Genomic DNA, 20019 nt, shown 5'->3' with positions numbered 1-20019 from the left:
TATAACTTGAAAAACTACAGCCGAGCAGCGATTACTTGTATAAGAAAAAGTTGTTCAGAATGATAACTTTGGCAATATATTTCAAGAGCATTGAGGAAGAAACCATACTTCTAAATAATTACCAGAATTCTTACTGCAAGAAAGTGCAAAATGAAATGTATGCAATTTTGCTTTCTCTCAGATGAAGCCGCTCAGTAAGAGCTGAGCGCAAAAAATATCAGAAATACTAAATATAGAACCCACTATCATTAATCTGTAAGATTTCCTATGCAGTAATCACAATCGCTACAAACTCTTGTGCTCATTTTGCACTCTTCCTGCAGTTGTATTTCTAGATTTAATAAGTAAATGGTAACCATTTCTACCAATAAAAGTATAATATAACTATTAAAAGTTCTGATAAGTCCCGAAAACATTACAATTTATTTTCGTATTATATAATACATTGCGTCAGTATTTTTTAAGGTGCAAAAGGTAGAATTAATTATTTCAATGAAACATATAATAATGTACATAACTATCGTCTACCCCGTCCTCGTCCTCGTCCACCTCGACCTCCTCTCGTACCACGTCCACCACGCCCTCGACCACGTACTGCTCCTAAAAGTAATATAAATATAGAAACAAAATATATATATATAAAATATAATGTCTATTGTCATTGATGGTATAAAAATATGTTTACACATTTTGATTAATAAATGTATTTCGACATACTACACTGTTTTATCCCTATTGAATTTGAATGTTTGTAGTTAAATTATCGTATCTTGAATTAATTATAAAAGCTACTTTAATTACAAATATACAAATATAAAAAAAATTCAGTAGCGTGTGTAATATAGCATTTTAAAAAATTAAAATAATTGTTATATGAAATATATCTGAAAAGTATAAAACTTTATTAAGGAACAATGTGTAAATACACATATGAGAGAGAGAGAGAGAGAGAGAGAGAGAGAGAGAGAGAGAGAGAGAGAGAGAGAAATCAATATATTATGAATGTAATAAGTAATATAATTGACTAGTTTTTAAAGTCTATCGACGTTATTTACAAATTTCATTTGAATAACATTTTTTGGAAAGAATGTTTGATTAGTTAATTATACATATAATCACATCAAATTCTTATCTTAATAAACAAACAAAGGTGTTTATGTTAGTCATGTTATTTGTTTCTTAATAAAATAAACAGTCAACAATACATTAACAATATCTGTTGAGACTTTTAGTAAGATGGGCCTTTCTGTTTAGAATTAGTACTAAATTTAAAATAGCATACATGCCATTAATAAATTTTTATATTCTTTTACAAAAAGTATTTGCAATATTTATATTATTTGTAATATAAAAAGCATGTATGTACTTTCTCATACTTGTAAATTAGTAATAGTAACTAATATTGTTATATTTACAAACCTCGTGCAGCCTCCTTCTTTTTTGCTTTTGCTTTTGGTGTGTCGTCTATGAGCAAAGTCTCAAGTGGTAATGAATCTGGTAATATATAATACCTTATATTATTGCCTCGTAAACTTAATGTATCTAATTGTACAGGATCCCTATTCTTTATTGTCATTTTTACAGTCTTTAAATGCGTATTCATTGCCACATCTACTCCTATAAGTAAACATTCAACAAATATTATTAAATTTTAATGGAAATATAAACATGAAGATTTTTTATAGGTTATGATGACATACCGGTAATAGTACCGTGTACTTGAGTACCATTCTTCAATTCTATTGTTACAGTCTCATGACTGAGTTTCATTAAAAATCTGAAACAGTTAGAACAATTATATTATAAATACAATTTAGAAGATTCAAAAATATCAGATGTGATAAAACATAGCAATAATCTTTACAAATCCAATTAATTATTCACATATATAGTGTTAATCTTAATATTTCTACTTGATCTTAAACTTTTTGTTTGATAAATATTTTATTACTTCTTACCGAATTATTACAAATTAATATACGTACCTTACTAGTTTCATGATGATGTTTGATGTTATGTTTATCTTACAATAAAAGATTACAACCTCAATTTCATACCGTATTTTCTTACCTACACCATACAGAATACTGTATTTCTTGTGTTCCAAAAACTCTTCATATCTGTTCAATCTACTCGAAGTTCCAACCACGTCCTAGCTGTGCCCCTAACTGTCTCCTGCTCATACTCATACCTATAACCATAGAGTATGTGCAAAACTTATAAAAACCTATATCATAGTCATTTATATATTTCGTATAAAATTATTAGTAACAAAATAATTAAAAAATTGTGATACACAACAATAATAAATACAATTTATAAATATAATTTATGAAATAAAACTAAAATGCGCAGAGAAATATTTCATTTGATGTTCTTAAATATTATTGTATATTTAAAAGCAATATATCTTTTTACATTATCATTTTACATTAGTAATATCAATTGACAAACTCAAATAGAAGAGATCAGTTTTTAATAATTTAATGAAATAATGAATTTCAAATTACAATGTTCAACGAATTTTAATCTTTTTCCAACTTTGCAACCTTCAAAAGGGATTCCTTGCATAGGATTCCTGCAGATTTTTGCGAGCTGAATGCGAATCTGCAAGCCGTTTTTTTCAGTACCCACAGATTCCGAAATAGTTGATTTTGAAAAATATTACAAACTTTCAACTTGGAAGATGTTTTGTGCTTTCACAATAGCAGATATTAAGTTGCTGTTGGATGAAAAAGTCCTGTGGGTTCTTTCGAATAGAATATGAATTCTTATTATGTTATAAACATTTACATATGTTTACATAATGATCAAAATAAAAGGAACTCCTAAAACACAATACCTTTTGCTTACATTCTCTAACTTATTTTGAAAACTAGAGGCATGAGAGAAAATGTAATAAGAGCAGTTCAAAATAAATTAAGTTACTTCACATATATATATCAAACTTATTTATGAAGTATTTTACAAATATTATATATTTATAATATCATGCACATAATATTTATATTTAATGCTTAGTGTTAATTTGTATCTTTCTAATTAATTATTTAATATATAAGCATTTTTTTGCTTTAATTTACATATAATTAGTTGATCAATGACAAAAGTAAATAACAATAATCCAAATTATAATAGTGATCACCCATATTTTATATATATACTAAATTCATAATAAAACGTAAATGTATATATAGTCATCAGTTATATTCTACTCACTAAAAACATAAGAACAGATCTACAGAACAGAACTACAGCATAAAACCAGGTACATTTGCAACATTATAGAATCACATAGCAAATACAATAAACTAAGATAAACAAATATTACTCTAAAATATAAGTCATCTAGACACAGTATTGTCGCTAATGATTTTGCAGTTGACGCGATGTAAGTCGTAGAAAAAGAATACATAGAATATAATACAAATAAATAGATATAATGCAGTTGTGTAGGACAAAAATGTATCTCTTTATTATACTGTGTTGTTGTATGATTATATTACCTATAAACACTACTGTTGTTTAAATATATGTATAGATATAATATTAAAATTTGTTATTCTTTTAAATTTATTTATATTTCTTCTAATGTTAAGTACATATCGGTAAATGAAAAAGTGAAGCAAAAGTTTAAGAAAAATTGTACATAATAATACAGTAATTTTAGATGTATTTTAAATTACAATACATGACCTGCTTGCTTTTGAATTGACTAACTTTAAGATAGTTTTCATTCTTCCATTTGATCCTATATCATATGTTTGTGGAAATAGTATTCCATCAGGTCTGTTATATATATGTTGTAAACATTGTTCCCATCTAACTGGTGACACGATTTGTTTTAATATGTATTTTTTTACATATCGTAAATTAGTATATGGTACAGCTTTATAATTGGAATATACTATACATCTAGGTTCATTTATTTCTATCGAATTTAATATTTTAGAAACTGGCTTTAAAGCAGGTTCCATCAATGGTGTGTGAAATGCTCCTGATACAGGTAATCTAGATGTGTTAGTTAAACCAAATTGTGCTTTATGTTTTTCGATATATTCCAATGCTTCTATATTTCCTGCTATTATTTTTCTTTCTGTACATAGAAAAATAGCGGTTCTAAAAATAATTGATTATATAATTAACATCATATATGAATTATATAACATCTTTTTCTATTATTTATCAAATATTAAATATTAAGATATTACCTGCATGTTGGATTTTCAATACCCATATCCCTTATCCAATTTTCTGCTTCGATACAAGCTTTGGAAATTTGTGCTTTTGATGTACCAAATACAGATAACATTCCTTGAGGCACCATGTCTGACGCATATTGCATAGCTTTTCCTCTAGACCATGCTAATCGAATTCCATCTTCAAAAGTTATAATGCCAGAAAGAATTAAAGCAGTTATCTCTCCTACGCTATATCCTGCTGTAGCAACACAAGTTTCAAATACTTTAGGAGCCTCTGCTCGTATTTTTTCTAATGCAACCAACGATGATACTACTGTAGCAGCTTGATTAAATTCAGTTCGATTTAATTCCTTTTGTGGGCCATTCAAACAAAGCTTTAGTAAATTGTAATTAATTATTTCATTGGTTATTTCAAAAAGTTCCTTAGCAGCAGGATAATCCATATACTTTTTAATCATCCCAACTTTAATAATACCTTGGCCAGGAAATAACAAAACAGAAGTATTTTCTGGATTAACACTTGGTTTTGTTTCCTCTTTATAATTGAGCGGAATATCCTTAGGATATGGGGTTGTCATCCAATTTTTATCCATGACACCATCAAATGTTGCAGCTTTTTCAAGCAGATGCAATACTTCTCGCGTCTTATATGAACATTGTGAAGAGTCTTCGTGGAATTGATCTGTATTCGATGCTTCAGAATTACTACTTTCATCTTTCATGGAATCATTTGAAATTTGACTAACTCGAACTAACCGGGAACATTTTGGAACATAAGGAGGTATTTTCTTAAACAATATTTTTTGAAACATTCTAATCATTTCAAAAATTAATATCTATTAAATATTCACAAAATTGTATAAACTCCAAAAACAAAAACTTTTATTCAAAATTAATATTATCAGAATATATTACGATAATCTATGAAATTAGGAATACATGAAACGTAGTTATTTATTTTTAGTTGCTATTATCTTCTAGCTTAAAAACATTATATTATATCAATATAGAAGTTAAATAACCTATATGTCTTCTACTTTAAAAATATTATCTTATATCTAGAAAGTGTTTCCCAAGATCATTTCATTATATAAATATGATATTAATATAAAATTTTGATACATTATTTTTATTTATATATACACAGATCGCTATGTACGCATGTGCATCCTAAACAGATCTTGAGATCCGTTAGCAAAAACCGTTTGAATACTGAATTGTGAAAAATCAACATGGAAAACAAAAAGTTCCCATTCTGTGTATGCGTAACATGTTATGCTGCGACAGAGTAGAAAATGCTACTCATCTCCGTTTGTCTCGTAAGAACGAGAATCTTGTCTTCCATATTGATTTTCCACTTAATTTGCAGCAATTTTGCAGCAAGTATCGAGAGTCAATTTTCGAACGATTTTCCCTAGGCTTCGGTATATAAGTGTCGAGATTTGTCTTATATGTTCGTAGTCTAGTCTTATACTAGAGAGAAAATGAGGATCTCGCGTCCATTCTTCTAGTTGTTCCACGATATGCGATGCCCTATGTGACCAAATATTAAAGGTATTCCACGCTAGCATATACAAGAACTTATAAAGTTAGGGATTTGCCCTGTTTGTACAGCATAAACCTTGTATCTCACGAGTCTTCGTGTCCCATGTTCTGAAACATCGATCGTGTAAAAAATCAGTGTTTCTCTCGCCCTCAGCGATTTATAACGGTGAGTGTAGGAATTATATTCGATCCAACTAATAAAGTTAGTAAAGTCACAGACAAGTGTGATAAAGTCAATAAAAGTAAAATCTGTGGTAAAATTACTCCTCTAGTTGTACGTTACATGTGATTACGCGCTTACATTAGAAACGACATATGTATACGTATGTATTACATTGCGTTTTATAATATTTAATGATTTGACGACAGCAGTTAAATTTTCATATGACATAAGTTCAATTGTACATCAACTAAAAATGTATTAATCAACTTATATTTTCTACTAGAAAATAAGGAAAACGTTATCAATTTCTGAGACTATTTTAGTACTTTATTTAAAAATGATCTCACTAAAACGACTTTTATCTATTTATATTATCATAATAATTATTTATGTAATATAATCTATAAAAAATTGATGGTTTTATGAAGATATAATGAAAAGAAAAGACGCAAGTATATATACACTGTGAGGTACCCATAAATAAATAAAAAACCACTTCGATTATTATATAAATAATGATTTTAATGAAAAATATTTCAGATAAAAGTTGAGTGGTTTCAAGGGGAACCTAACTTAACGTGATTAATTTTTGGTAAATATCTAGAAGTTTGTCCTCATCATGAATTTATGTTGTTTGGGGGCATGATTGCATGATTCTCAACAACTTTTTCCTATACATGCATGTAACCGCCCCGTTCAGCCTTAGATATTTCCGAGATATTCGTAAACACTGTGAAAATTATCGTTACTGGACATTACATTGCCGATATATGTGTACCTGTGACATAGTCGCAAGTATATCCGATACATTCGCCGCTTGGCAATCTGTTTACCGTATAGCCATCAGCCATAGATATCTTTATCTTTGTATCATACTTCACGAATTTAAATAAACAGCTATGGAAATCCCATTTACAACTGCAGATGTAATGACACTGTAAGAAATGCCTTCAAAAAATTTACTTCAGTATATAACATAAAGGATTTGACTCTCTGTATGTTTGCATTTCCGAATAAGAATCTTACTTATCCTCTATCTGTATTAAAGTTACTAAAGAGTTAAGAAATGGAATCATAATGAAATTATATGAATTTCTGATGTATATCACGTATATAATTACGATCAGTTGATGTAGTTTCTAATTGAACGAAAAGTAATTCATAACATGCAAGCGTTACCGGTTGGATTGGAAAAGTTAACCCGAACTCAATACATTGATGATATTCATTTGTAACTGAGTTATAAAGATAGATTATTACAGACTTTCTTACAGTCTTGCATATGCACTTGTGCACGGGACTTTCATCCAAAGGATAAACGGAATACCTAAGCTCGCCCAACATTTTCTTATACATACAGTGACTCATGAAAGTATTCGATCGCGCTTTAAAGAAGAATAACATTTTTAAAACAATTTGCATATTTTTGAAAAATTACAAGGTTTAATTTATTAGATAATATGTCAAGAAAATTTTGAAAGAATTGCAGTTGTTCGGAAGAAAATAATAAAAATCACTTTTTACAACCTTTTTATTTGGGCTTGTAATGAACATTCAAACAGCACGTTTTGAAGAGTCTGTCTATTATATACATATTTAAATGTTAAAAAATGATGAAAATCGCAGTTTTCTACGATTTTCTGTAAGAAAATGTGAAGTTCGAACGCTTGGCTGTGGAAAGAGAAAGTGTCGACATTTGAGGGTGCCACAAATTAAGTCCTGCCCCGTATAGTAAGTATGTGGGCCAGAGGACTCGACGTTTTGCAACTGCGACGTCTGGTTTTTTGAGTATTCGTTGTACAATCGTTAACGTGGACGAATCGTCAATGTCGAAGTAAAACCACACGAGCTCGGCATTTCCGAATTTACAAAAATACTATAAATGCTATAGCAGGAGTGCTATAAATATGACTGGCTTGAATTCGTTTTTAATATTTTCTTACATTTCGGCCTATACCTATAATAAATCTACATGTTCGTTCATCTTTCGATGCCTGTTGGTTGTTTCTGCATCAACCGACCTCGATAAAATTTTCTGCATGTATATAGGTGACATAACTCTTCAAAATGTGTTGTTGCAGCGCAACAGTGCGATTGTAAATCCTTCGAATCCTTAGAAGTAGTTTAAGGAAACGACAGCTATTTGTAATCAAGGACAAGCCAGTGACGCGGAACTTTTTGGCATTAGCATATTTTTTTTCATCCCTTGAATTTTGCGTGCTGTATTCCTTTATTCCCTGTGAACCGTTGGTCCGACACTCGAACGTCGCAAGCGGTCACTTCAGGGCCTGTCGCTAACCCGATGTGACCATTATGTAGGAGTTGGAGTTTCTCCTTCTTTGAAATATGCACTCACCAATTGCTTCTTCTTTCCGTTGCCTTCATCTCGAGAAAATGGGAAATCAGGAAATTGGAGTATCTAGATCCAGCAATTTGTCTGACTTCAAACATCGTTCCTATCATCAGTCTGTAGTAGAACTTCACCAAGTAAGCACGCGTTTCTTGTATCAAGTATACGCTTTTCCCTAGCTTTTTCCGGACTGTCCTTAAACTTTAAAGGAACTCGATTGCATTAAGTTGCACTTCGAGACAGTCGAATAAAAGTTCGCGTGAAATATCTCTGGCACTGCAACGTGTGTTGTTTAAATAGTCCGAACGGATTTCAACACTGCAGTATTACGAGGATTAAATTAATTTCTATCTTTTTAATTTTTAAAGATTACCGGACGAAATAGAAAAATGGTCTCGATGTTTGTAAGAATCTGGATAATTTCATTGTAATCCGCAAATAACTCTGGCAAAGGCAATTTTAAATAAAAAAAATTACATTGTGATTGCACTTTAGATAAGTATAACTCAAGAGATTAGTTATTAAAGAAAAAGATATTGAGTTACATGTGGGAATAGACTTGAGACATGAAACGAAGCGATCGTCTTCTCCTTATTGTGATGGCAAATTTAATATCCTTCGACGGCTACCAAACCGCTCTCCGTTCTTGCCTATTTGTACTTCTAGCAACAGCTCATAGATGGCGAACGGCATTTGACTGCCGTAGTAAGCGTACATGTTACAACGTTGCCATTCACAGAGCGCGGGTTCCAAATTAAGTAGATAACCCTGTATATCACTTTTTGCGTAATCGCGTAACTACGCGTAACGTACAACCCGAAGGGTATTTTTACCACAGACTTTTACTCCTATTAACTTTACCACATCTGTATGTGTACTACATCGTTTGTGACTTTACCAACCTTATTAGTTGGATTGAGTATAATTCCTGGACTCACCGCTATAAATCGCAGAGGGCATAAGAGATACTCTATTTTCCTTCACGATCGATATTTCAGATGTAAGATCTATTCTGTGTATTGGTTTGTGGTATTACAAACAATAGTTGTGAAAAGTATCTGGAAATTATCATCTGTCGATAACACTAATTACAATATGTATAAGCATTACGTCTTTAGATGAGATATACAGATGTCGCTGTTGGTCTCCGAAAGAGTTCAAATATATCTCTATAATATGTTTTGGTAACATATACCCATATCTAAATCGCATAATTCACTAAGGAATAGAAAAGAACCAAAGAAATAAAGGAAAAGCAATAAGAATCTATCACTGTTACGTAGAAAATATTAACGAAAGTGATGAGTAATATAGTCGAGTCAAGACCGTCGTGGTAGCAGGGATTCGGCAGAGGAAATTGACGCGAGTCGCGCAGGTGCATTGAACTTCCCCGGTTAAGCATAGAATAAGGCGATTTCCATGGGACGCGCGCGCGCCAATCTTGGAGGTGGTCCGGAAAATTGCGCGAATCATGAACGAGTTAATCGTGTTAGCCGCAATTTCAGCGCGCTTATCGTCCGTCGGTTAGGTATTGCTCGTGTAAATACAAGTTTAATCGAGATCATCGTCGAGTAATCAATTTAATCGAGATGTGCCTCGATCACGGAGATGGAAAAATCAATAATACGCGAAGACGGACGCGCGAGCGCACATCGAAGGTATACACGCAGTCGTGTAGCGCGACCGCTTTTAAATAATCGGAAACACTGATAAGCATGTTTTCGAAGACAATTTCAGCTAATCGCATGCGTTCAATGAATATCGTTTAATTTATCGAGCTCACAATTATTCATTGTATCGTATTATAAGTAACACGGTAAATATTGGTACTACAGCAGGTTGCAGTTGCAAGGATAACTGCAAAATAGAGGATACTAATTTCCAATTGATTGCTGGAGCGATTGAGATAATTTCTGTATTTAAATAGCATGGTCTTGTTAGACGAATAAATTTGTGATACCCTAATAATCGATTAAAATAATTTTCATTGACTCATTAATTTTAGAATATTAACAAACAGATATAATCTTCGGGTGTCAATATTTATGAAAGATGTGCTTCAAGGCGCTGCTATGTAAATATAAATACAGGCTGTATGAATTTGTCGTTGTAAATGTTAAAGGCAGAGATAAAAAATTATAGTTATTGCCATAATAACTTAACGTTAATTGCAAGTACATAAAATTGTTATACTTATTGCACAGCTGAATTACAACTTTTCGGAAACGATGACGAACCGCGGAGTACAATCAAATTCTATTTAGAAAAAAGGGATAAATATCTCCGTACGGTTATGACCGAAAAATTTCTTATAATTATCGTAGTGATCCCCCGCAACTATAGAAAGCGCATAGTATGCGATGTACAATAATAACTCATCTATCGATTGATCTGTACTCGTGAGAAACCGCATGGTTTCTCATGCCTGGAGTCGTTGAGCAGTTGGCCATGGTGAATGTAAACAGAAGTGAACTTGGCAGTGTCGATAATATTCCCCAGTGAGGGTCGTCGAGGTTGAAACGACGGAGAAAGTGCAGTCGCGGTCGAGAAGAACGAAAAGAGAGCAGAATAAGGACGGACCGCGAGAGAAAATGGAAGGAAAATGGTAAAATCTGGCGGGAAAAAAGAAACTGAAGACGAAGGGAGAGAATAATGTCTGAACTAACGTGTAACACGGAAGAGAGAGAGAGAGAGAGAGAGAGAGAGAGAGGGAGAGAGAGAGAGAGAGGATGTGGGAGAAAAAAAGAAAACCTCCGAGACAGCTATCATGAACACTTAGAGTTCTGGCAGATTTATGAGCACGAGACTGCTCTCTCCATCCCTACGTTCACGAGTCGTCTGCCCGTTCGTCGGATAAATCCTGTCGGTCACTCATCCTCGCTGCTCTCTTTATCCATTTTTCTAGACAGCAGCGAATCCTCTTGCGTGACCGTGCTCACCGCTTTCATTGGGAACGAATGGCGAATGCGGCAAGGAACCGCGAAGAAACGAGTTTGATCATTTAAAAGGAACTCTATCAGCGTTCAACCATACTACTTATTAATAATATTTCTTATAAGGGCCATTTGCCTCGCTGTTGATAAGCTTATTGAAGTTTGATTTATAATTAAGAGCGTTGTGACTGTTTCGCGGCCAACGATCGTTCGACATGCGATAATTTCATGACCACCAATTTAGTCAATTAAATTAACCGTCGCTTCGATAGTCATCGGTCACCATTTAAAGTAGTCTGCTTTGCGTGAATAATCATATTTGCAGCGAGTAGAATAGTTGAATCTACCAGATACGATCGATGGCGATTAAACATAGATAAAATTGATAAAAACTTCCAATCCGTAGAATATTTTTTGCCAATGGGACTGAATTTGTTATGTTTCGATGTTATCTCTGAGGTTGATGTACATTTGGTCAGCGTGACAACGTATGAGGAGTATTGGTTTGGTAAGATGGTTTTGTAGAATTATCGCGAAGTTATCGAAGTGCTTTGGATAGAATGTTCCATTCAAGATTTAACGATCCTCGCGTATGATCTTCGAATTTTTTAGCCTCGACCTCACTCTTTCCTTTTAACGAGCAAAAAGATTTTTATTGTTTTAAGAAAAACTGTAGCATATACCGAGACAGAGAGATCATGCGTACCGAGAACTATTCTTTCGTACTTTCCATAAACTCTAAACCGAAGAAATTTGTTAATAGAGGAAACAGTATTATTAGGTCTAAAGAATAATCATCGTGGTGGTCGCATAGCCACCCATAAGCGTTCACGTCATTTTTTCACGGCTTTTCGTTTCGCTACACGGGATGATGATTTAATGAGGCATAGACTGCGAGAAAGTGACTTGAGGAGGCAGCTGAGAGATAAGGTACAGCGAAACAAGTGCGATAAGCCGAAACGAGATAGCGTCGTCGCAGCCAGCCGACGATATCTCAAAGTCAATGTCCTATGAAGGACTGCTGCTACGTTCCGATCCGACAAACCACCGTATATATACTACATACTCTTCTCTGATTACAGGCATTACGGCCACGTGTGTCGCTGCCCGTCGCTGCCCGTCGCTGCCCGTCGCTGCCCGTCGCTGCCAGTCGCTGCCAGTCGCTGCATTCTCCTTTCTCCTTCCTCCTTCCTCCCGTTCCGACGCATGTTTCTCCGTCTCTGCCTCGTGGAGATATCGATGCCGAAAGCACGATTTCTTATTCGCGCTGATCTGTCTCTATTTTGTATACTTGCCGAATCTCTTGCCCCAACGCGCTTGTTTAGGACCATGGAATCTGCCTTTTTGTTACTTTGGCCTGTTAAAGGGGATTGATTTGCGGATTCTTGGTTGATTCATGTTTCTTAGACAAATATGCAGATGTCGTCATAAAATACTTTCATTCCGCAAACGTGGCTTTCGACAAATTTTACGCGGTGCTTACATTAATACGAAACTCGCTATGATAAAAAACAAAACGTCGTATCTAGAATCACGATAAGAACAACGAAACCTGACGCTGACCTTAAACTTCAGGCGGCGCAGCGAATGGAACTTGGAAAGAGGATCATCGTGATTATTTTATTCTTTGTATTTTCATTGATTCGTTAGATAATATGTCAAGCCAGTCGTATAATATCAAGAGATTTCAGAATAAAATTATATGAAAATTCACGTTTCGCAACAAGAATATGTAATATTTATCAACTATTTCCACAGACACTGTTGTCTTCACAAAACAATCACTTTTACGTAAAGGATTAATTATCTTTATCTCAGATATTTGATCTATAGATATACGTATAAAAGATATACATATTCGTTCTAATGACAAACTTTCAAGTACTCGAGCGATGCACGATAAGTCTCCGATATTTCGTTTCTTTCTACTTGCAGACTTTCACACATGATATAATTGACACAAACAGCGTTGAAAATATAAACTTCAAACGTCATTCGTCGCTTCTTGCTTTTTCATATAATAACTAATAACGTAGTTACTAGAAAATAAAATATGTATATGGGTGGTGGATTGTACAAAAGTGCGTAGTATTATTCGACAGTGATATAGTCCGTACACTTTTTCATTTAATTTATGTATTATGTAACAAGCTTTAGATATGGAAGACGACATGCTAATATTGCTATATACTTTGTAGCTACTGCTAGACAAATGAATAGCTATATAATATATGTAATTTTATCGGTATTTTTTTAAAAACTATCTCTACACGGGACTGACATTTCAATAAAAGTCACACGTAATCGACTGTATTTCAACTGTTTACCTGAAAAAGACAAATTGTTGCTCACGCCATTTATCAGAAAGAATTGGTTAAAAGACAATTAGTTCTCTCAAGAATTATTTACAAAATTTGAACATCCAACAGCATACATCAATATTAATTTGTAGTTATTGAGATTATAAACGAACTGACTACCATTTTTCGTAATTGTCAGTTAAACTTAAGCGTGAAAACAAAAATAATTAAATTTTAAAGAAAAGTAACATTTATTAATCGTAAACGAACTAGCTATGAATGCTAAATGCTGAAAAATACTAAATAAAATATAAAATCAACTATGATTCCTGACAACTGTCGGCTAAACATGAGAACAAAGATCATTGCGTGTTTGAAACTAACGAATATTTATTCCTTGTATAAACAAACTAGTGATCAACCTCAAGTTCTTTATTGTAAACTTTTTTGTTGCAAAAATGTTCAAGCGAATTATTATTCAATTCTGAAGGGGAGAGCCCAATGCCAACGTTATATTTACGTTACATCAAATAAAATTTAATAAAAGTAACAGAATTGGGATAGAATACGAACCAGGGGACTAAATATCAGACTTCCTGCGACAGATGATTGTCAACGAATCCACAATTTTAGCTAACCAAAAATGGCCACCTGTAATAGTAATAAAAAAGAGAGGGATATAAAGATAGGGTACATGGGTCATATGTTACCGTGTAAGTGAAAGCGACATGGGGGACCCTTCTGTCCTTGTCTAATCAGCCATGCATACTGACGCCGCTCGTTGATCGGCGTTACAATTCCATATTTACTGTACGGATGTGCATGCGTTATTAGACAAGGATAGAAGGGGCCTCTATTCGCTAACGTTCGCTTTCGATTCTTATATCGCTTTTTCAGCTCGCTCACGCACTCTATCGTTAGATCTCTGTAATTGCAAAACGTAAGAGGTGCATTAACTTCGCTTGATTATTTTTTACTTAATTCGCGTGATTTCTTTTTTAATAGCATAGATATCGTTGTTTTTTTTTCTTTTTTTGGAAATAATTTCACGGACAGGGGACTGAAATGTAAAAGTGGTGACAAAGATTGTAAATGTTCTTCGTCGATAGAATGAAGTTGATTAAAGTAAAAATAAATGTGAATGATAAATATGACTATTGTATAATATATTTTTTTAGTTTTTTTTTTATCTGAATTTAATAGATTTTAATACGTAGAATCCAAAAATGCAATTGTTCAGTTTAGGAATCTAGCGGTTCAAGGATTATGCGTGTGTAAAACTGAGCATTTTTATCGTATTTTACAGGTTAGTATGACGCCATATTGCTTCTATTCGTAATTCGACTGATCCGCACAGATGAGCATTGAACTACTATCTTCGCTGAATATTCATTTATACAAGCGTAACCGACAACCTTTAGCCAAAACTAATTCAGTACTCATGATTCAAAATCCCGTCGTAAAATGGCCGACATCCACGTGCATTCGTTAGAGCCAGTGACTCTACTCATTGAACGAATCGTGAATAAAAACCAACAGGGTGTCAAAGTTGAAGCTGTCAACGCTGAAATCGCTTAACTTTACATACTTGTCATTTTTGAACTACGGGATTCCTAAAGTTTTAAAACTTACATTTTTCGATTCTACGCATAGAAAACCATTAAATAGAAATTAGGAAAGGTCACAATTTTGTGTCCGTTAAACCGAAGTTCAGCCTATACGTAAAAAGGAAAAATTAGCGAATACTTTCAAATTTACGCACTGAACATGAGAATGGTAGATTAAATTTTGTAGTTGTAACATGCCAGGACACTGAGAATTTCATGTAAAAATGGTAATTTTTGGATATAGATAAATTAAATTGATAATTCTTCATAATTTGTCCATGAAGTTACAGTGTTATTATCTAGCTCTGATATGTAAATATAATACGATTTAATGTTTTTAAAGTGTTAAAAAGTGAGAGATTGGAAGAGAGAGAAAGAAATGCCCACTTCTGTGGAATCTCCATATACGTATGTGTATAAAACAATAATAACCAATAAATTTTATGATTGTTTTATCAACGTTTAAACTTTTTTAAAACATTCTTTTTCTAATTGACTAGACAGAGGAAGGGAGAGAGAGAGAGAGGGGGGGGGGGGGGAGAGTACCATATTTTCATAGATTTCGGAGAACTTTTACAATTAATAAAATTTGTTCTTGTAACTTGTGATAAATTGTTTGTCTTGTTAGTAACAGTTATATCATTATAAAGCGAAGAGTTTATTTTTCATTACACTGTATCTAATGAAATGTAATCTTTGAAAACAAGTTTTAGCTAAATACGTATATCTCGATGGACTAATTACACAATCGTCAGTCGATGGCAATGTTCTTAGTAATTCGCAGCATTATAAAACAAACACAGCCGTTAAATATCAAGAATATACTTACAGAGATAAAACCGTTTTGGCCTAAAAATATGTCTCTATACGGATTAGGTAATGTCAACTCTTTTTCTTCGAATACTCAAAGTTCTACATGCGATAACGATGAAAACGCCAGTGTAAATTTACATGTTTGCGAGTTTTATAAAATTTATGAATCAAGTTCAGTCACCTTCGCAATTTTTTTCAACTCACGACCAGACTCACAAGTGCTTGAAATAAGTTTTACGAAAATGTTGTTTTATAAGATTTGTACGATACATATGGTATTTAATAGGTAATTCTAAGAAATTACATTCATCTTTTCAGTTTAATAAATCTAGGTAATCGTAAAACTTGGCGTAACTAAATTTCTTATTGAAAAGGTTTTTCCTTAAGTTTATAATTATATATCGTAACATTTTATAGTATGTTCTCTAGAAATCTATTATATATTATTAGCATAACTACTAAATAATAATTACAATACGTTTTAACGATAAAATTAGTTAACAAATGTAATTAGCAATAATTTTTACAAATTACTATAGTGATTTTCTTAGGAATAAAACAGATTAATTTACGTACACATGATTGCTATCACACGTAACAATCAGATATTGGATACGTATTAATTAGAAATCAATCCAGCGATCAATAAAGAAATTCTTATCATCAAACTACACCTACCTACAACTTCCGTCTACGATATTGCTCGATAGGAAAAACAGCCACTTGAAGTACATTGCGTCATGCGATCTGTGAATCTCTCTCGACGGAAGAATTTCGAAAAAGGTTTTCGAGAATTTAGGCTAGGACGATCGAAAGTTTGAACAGATAATTTATCATTCTGCAGTTTCTCTGCTGCTGCGATGAGCATGCATGGTGTCGATGATATTTGGTCGATCGAATAAACAGCGAGGCCGTTGACTCTTCATCGGCCATACTTCTCTCCGATCTAATCTTCAATCTCCGATCGAAACAGCACAATCTATCCAGCCATCATAGGAAACTTACGGGCCGGCTACAATCTACAATGTCACGAGCAAAGGTCTATCGAGCGAGTTCCAACCGTCGATAACGGCAACTAACAACAGGCTAATCTATCAAGGACGCTCGACAGTGAAAATTTGGCCTTGAAAAGGCAATACCGTTCACTGGAACCCTGACGGGTTTATTATATCCATAATGGAGTATCGTTGGCGGAATACGTGTACTACTTACGTCCATTCTTGTAGTACTAGACGCTAAGACTGTAAACGCTGTTTGTGAATATTTAAAAATATTAGAAATGGAACCATTAAATTTCAATTACTGTCTTTTTAAAAGGTAATGTTTGTTAGGAATTACAGAAGAACTAGCTATTGCGAAGCGATAAAGCATCGATCAAGAGGTTTAAAAGTATGGAAATCATTTTTCGAGAGTTTCCATTCTTTTGTTTTAATTGGCATTTAGTAGAGCCGCTTTGATGGATTTTTAATGGAATTTGATAAACCTAACAAAGATACGAACAAAGGTATGTATTTATGGATTTAGTTTGAACTATAAGAAGATCGAAGTTTCTATAATATCGTATTAAGTGACATTATCGATGGTCAAAATTATTGGACTGTAATCGAGTAAAAGTTGATTACGTTGATTCCTAAGCTAAAATTATAAGATAAGATTTAGGGGAATCATTAGATTATTTGGGATGATTACTAGTTGACGTATTATATCGATCAGTTTTAATAGTTCGACGCACTAAGCTAATTTTTCTTCTAGAAAATGTATCATGTTTCAATAAACAAAATTTTAGACATCCGAATAAAATGATTCAAAATATCTCCGCATTATAAAGAAATACGCGAAAACATCGATGAACAACTTTATCTTTTCCAGAGAAAGATGTTCAAATTTATCATCACGATTTTTTATATCATTTAAGCTACGAAGCCAGACTACACGATGAAGGCTGCCATGAAAGCGCACGTTTTACAAATCAAACTGGCGGAGCATTGACAAGCGTGACACCTATTTTACGAGCGCGGAGACAAGTGCGAGATGCCACCCCTTCATTTTCACGCACACCGAATCTGACCCTGGATCGTATCCCATTACCGCCGGAATCGGTCATCACTGACCCTTCTCCTTCTTCGATCGTACTCTTTCTCTTTTCTTCACCTTGTCGCTCTATCTCTCTCTCTCTCTCTTGCAGGCCGTTCGGCCGCAATACGCGTCGATCTCCTCGAAGCGGTTTGAGAGTGGAGGGAGCAGAGAGTTCGGGTTAGAAACGGAATCAGGAAGAGAGAGCGTTGCACCGCTCGAGAGGGTACACTGTACTAGTGAACCCGGTATGTGGTTGTCGCGAGTGGAGGTGCGCGTCCCCACCCCTAATTAGGGAGTACAGGGGAAGCAGAAGAGAAGCAGAAGAGAAGTAGACGAGAAACAGAAGAGAAGCAGAGAGAAAGAGAATACGAAGACAGGGGTGCTTCGGCGTCGAGAATGAGATGGGGATAACGAGGCGAAGGAAGGAGAACGAGGAAGGACGAAAGCAACACAAGAGTAACGGAGCTTCTACCCCTTCGCCCCACTCCCGCGTCTCCCCACCAATATACTCATTCACCACAGGCGGGGTATAAAACGGTGTTCCCCACCATCGCATCGATTCTCCTTCCTTCTGCTTGTGCGCTGTCGCCCCTCTAACCCTTTTAAAATTCATCCCTCCGTGCCGTGAAAACGCGTCGGCGAAACGTCGTCGTTACGCTTCCAACTGACGTCGTTTTCTACATACGTCGACGTGCTGACTTGAATGTACGACGTACGAGAACTGTGCAACGGTGGGGCAATCGGTAAGTGGAGGGGATCGAGTAGACAGGGTGGGGCAACGGTTGAATGGTGGGGGAACGCGAGTGTACGCCGAGTGGGGTGAAGAAGCACGGGTGGTGGGAAGTAAACGCAAGCAGAGGAGAGCTCGACGACGGCAAGGAGAGGTCATTGACCCTAGCGGCAGGCTGCCGGCTGCTAGAGAGCTACGTCGCTCGCGCGCTGCCCTGGCCTCTCCTCGTCTGTTCCGCGTTTGTTCGTAACCTCGTGTGTGCTGTGCGCGCGTGACAGAGAGAGAAAGAGACCCGTACACTTCTGCCGTCTCTCTCTGCGGTCTCCTCTGTCTCTATCTATTACACACGTGTCTCTCTGCTTCGCTCCCTTGATCCGTCGTTCACACTGGCATATTCTGTCTCTTTCTTTTTCCAACTTGTCTCTCTCGCCACTCCGACCCGTCGTGTCCCTATACCGTGTACCTTCTCTCGCCTCTGTTCGTCGCCGCGATTCCGGCAGGGCGCAAGCAACGCGAGAAACAGAGAGAGAGTGTGCGCGCGTTTCCCTACGACGACGTTGCGTTACGAGCGAGAGATCGCGCCGACTGCGCGAAGAGAGCGCGTGTTCCGCGTTACACATGGCCGCTCCATACCTACTCTCTCTACCTACTCTGTTTTCTTCTTTCGTGCGTGTACCCCCGGTGAACAGCAGAGAGCACACGGTCTGTCGCACGCTTCTCGCGTCGTGGCTTGCTTTCCGGTGCCGCGAGAGAACGACTTATCGCGCGTCGTACGCCGCACGTTTTCGGCACCCGCGTTTCGTCCGATCGGTTTTCGTCCCCCGTTTGCTCGCGAAGAATTCTCTCCCTCGTTAGTGCCATACCACCCGTCCCCGTTATCGTCTCGCTTACTCGCTTACTCGCTCCTTCTTCTTTCTTCTTCCCTCTTTGTCCCTCCGAGTCCTTGTTTCCATCTCTGTCATCCACTCGCCGCTTCTCTCTCTCCGCGTGTCTTTTTCCCCGGCTTTTCTGACCGCGCGCGTTCGTTCCCTTCTCCACGAGGGAGGAGAGACGTCTGTCGCGCTTCGAGGCTACACGCGTGCACGCGCGGAGAGTCGGCTTATCGCGGACGAGCGTACCCAACGCTTTCTACGGAGTTCTCTCTGCATCCTCCTATTGCGTGCTCGACTAGAGCAGCGCCTCGGCGACTGACGGCGACTGAAAATGGTGTGTCCACGTACGGGGACAGTATTCGCGGTGTTGTCGATATATTTTGGTGTCGGTGTCTCGTGTCTCGCGTCTTTCGTTTCGTCTCTGATGA

The 20019-nt window shown here is 35.5% G+C and overlaps 2 protein-coding genes and 1 long non-coding RNA gene across 5 annotated transcripts; 1 reads left to right on the top strand and 2 right to left on the bottom strand.

Annotated features, from left to right (window-relative positions):
- Positions 1–404: 404 nt before the first annotated feature.
- Positions 405–2191, bottom strand: LOC126864935 (probable small nuclear ribonucleoprotein Sm D1). 2 transcript variants are annotated; one of them, XM_050616864.1, is made up of 4 exons: positions 1986–2191; positions 1701–1777; positions 1420–1617; positions 405–600 (listed from the first exon to the last, which is right to left on the bottom strand). In XM_050616864.1, the coding sequence occupies exons 1-4, from the start codon at positions 1997–1999 to the stop codon at positions 518–520; spliced, it is 372 nt and encodes a 123-aa protein (XP_050472821.1). In that variant the 5' UTR covers positions 2000–2191; the 3' UTR covers positions 405–517. The 2 variants fall into 2 exon arrangements, with proteins under 2 accessions (XP_050472821.1, XP_050472823.1); XM_050616866.1 differs by having other exon boundaries at positions 2071–2191.
- Positions 2192–3188: 997 nt separating this feature from the next.
- Positions 3189–5218, bottom strand: LOC126864934 (probable malonyl-CoA-acyl carrier protein transacylase, mitochondrial). 2 transcript variants are annotated; one of them, XM_050616863.1, is made up of 3 exons: positions 4959–5218; positions 4212–4884; positions 3189–4119 (listed from the first exon to the last, which is right to left on the bottom strand). In XM_050616863.1, exons 1-3 carry the CDS (start codon positions 4975–4977, stop codon positions 3678–3680), a joined length of 1134 nt encoding a protein of 377 aa, XP_050472820.1. In that variant the 5' UTR covers positions 4978–5218; the 3' UTR covers positions 3189–3677. The 2 variants fall into 2 exon arrangements, with proteins under 2 accessions (XP_050472820.1, XP_050472819.1); XM_050616862.1 differs by having other exon boundaries at positions 4212–5218.
- Positions 5219–5811: 593 nt separating this feature from the next.
- On the top strand, positions 5812–15531 carry LOC126864938 (uncharacterized). The gene is made up of 3 exons (XR_007689389.1): positions 5812–5913; positions 6451–6502; positions 12276–15531. It is a non-coding gene; the product is annotated as an uncharacterized LOC126864938 (long non-coding RNA).
- Positions 15532–20019: the final 4488 nt, after the last annotated feature.

The sequence above is a fragment of the Bombus huntii genome, chromosome 4 (assembly GCF_024542735.1).
Source record: "Bombus huntii isolate Logan2020A chromosome 4, iyBomHunt1.1, whole genome shotgun sequence".
Classification (NCBI taxonomy): Eukaryota; Metazoa; Arthropoda; class Insecta; order Hymenoptera; family Apidae; genus Bombus; species Bombus huntii.
Note: the sequence above shows the minus strand (reverse complement) of the source record. Positions and strands in the feature narration are given on the sequence as shown.

Excerpts from the sequence above, each read along its gene's own strand:
- LOC126864935 (XM_050616864.1), bottom strand. Across the intron at positions 1,618-1,700 it reads AGTACACGGTACTATTACCG|GAGTAGATGTGGCAATGAAT; the intron begins GTATGTCATCAT and ends GTTTACTTATAG. Across the intron at positions 601-1,419 it reads AAAGAAGGAGGCTGCACGAG|GAGCAGTACGTGGTCGAGGG; the intron begins GTTTGTAAATAT and ends TATTACTTTTAG.
- LOC126864934 (XM_050616862.1), bottom strand. The coding sequence starts at position 5,023 with ATGATTAGAATGTTTCAAAAAATATTGTTTAAGAAAATACCTCCTTAT. Across the intron at positions 4,120-4,211 it reads ATTGAAAATCCAACATGCAG|AACCGCTATTTTTCTATGTA; the intron begins GTAATATCTTAA and ends AATTATTTTTAG.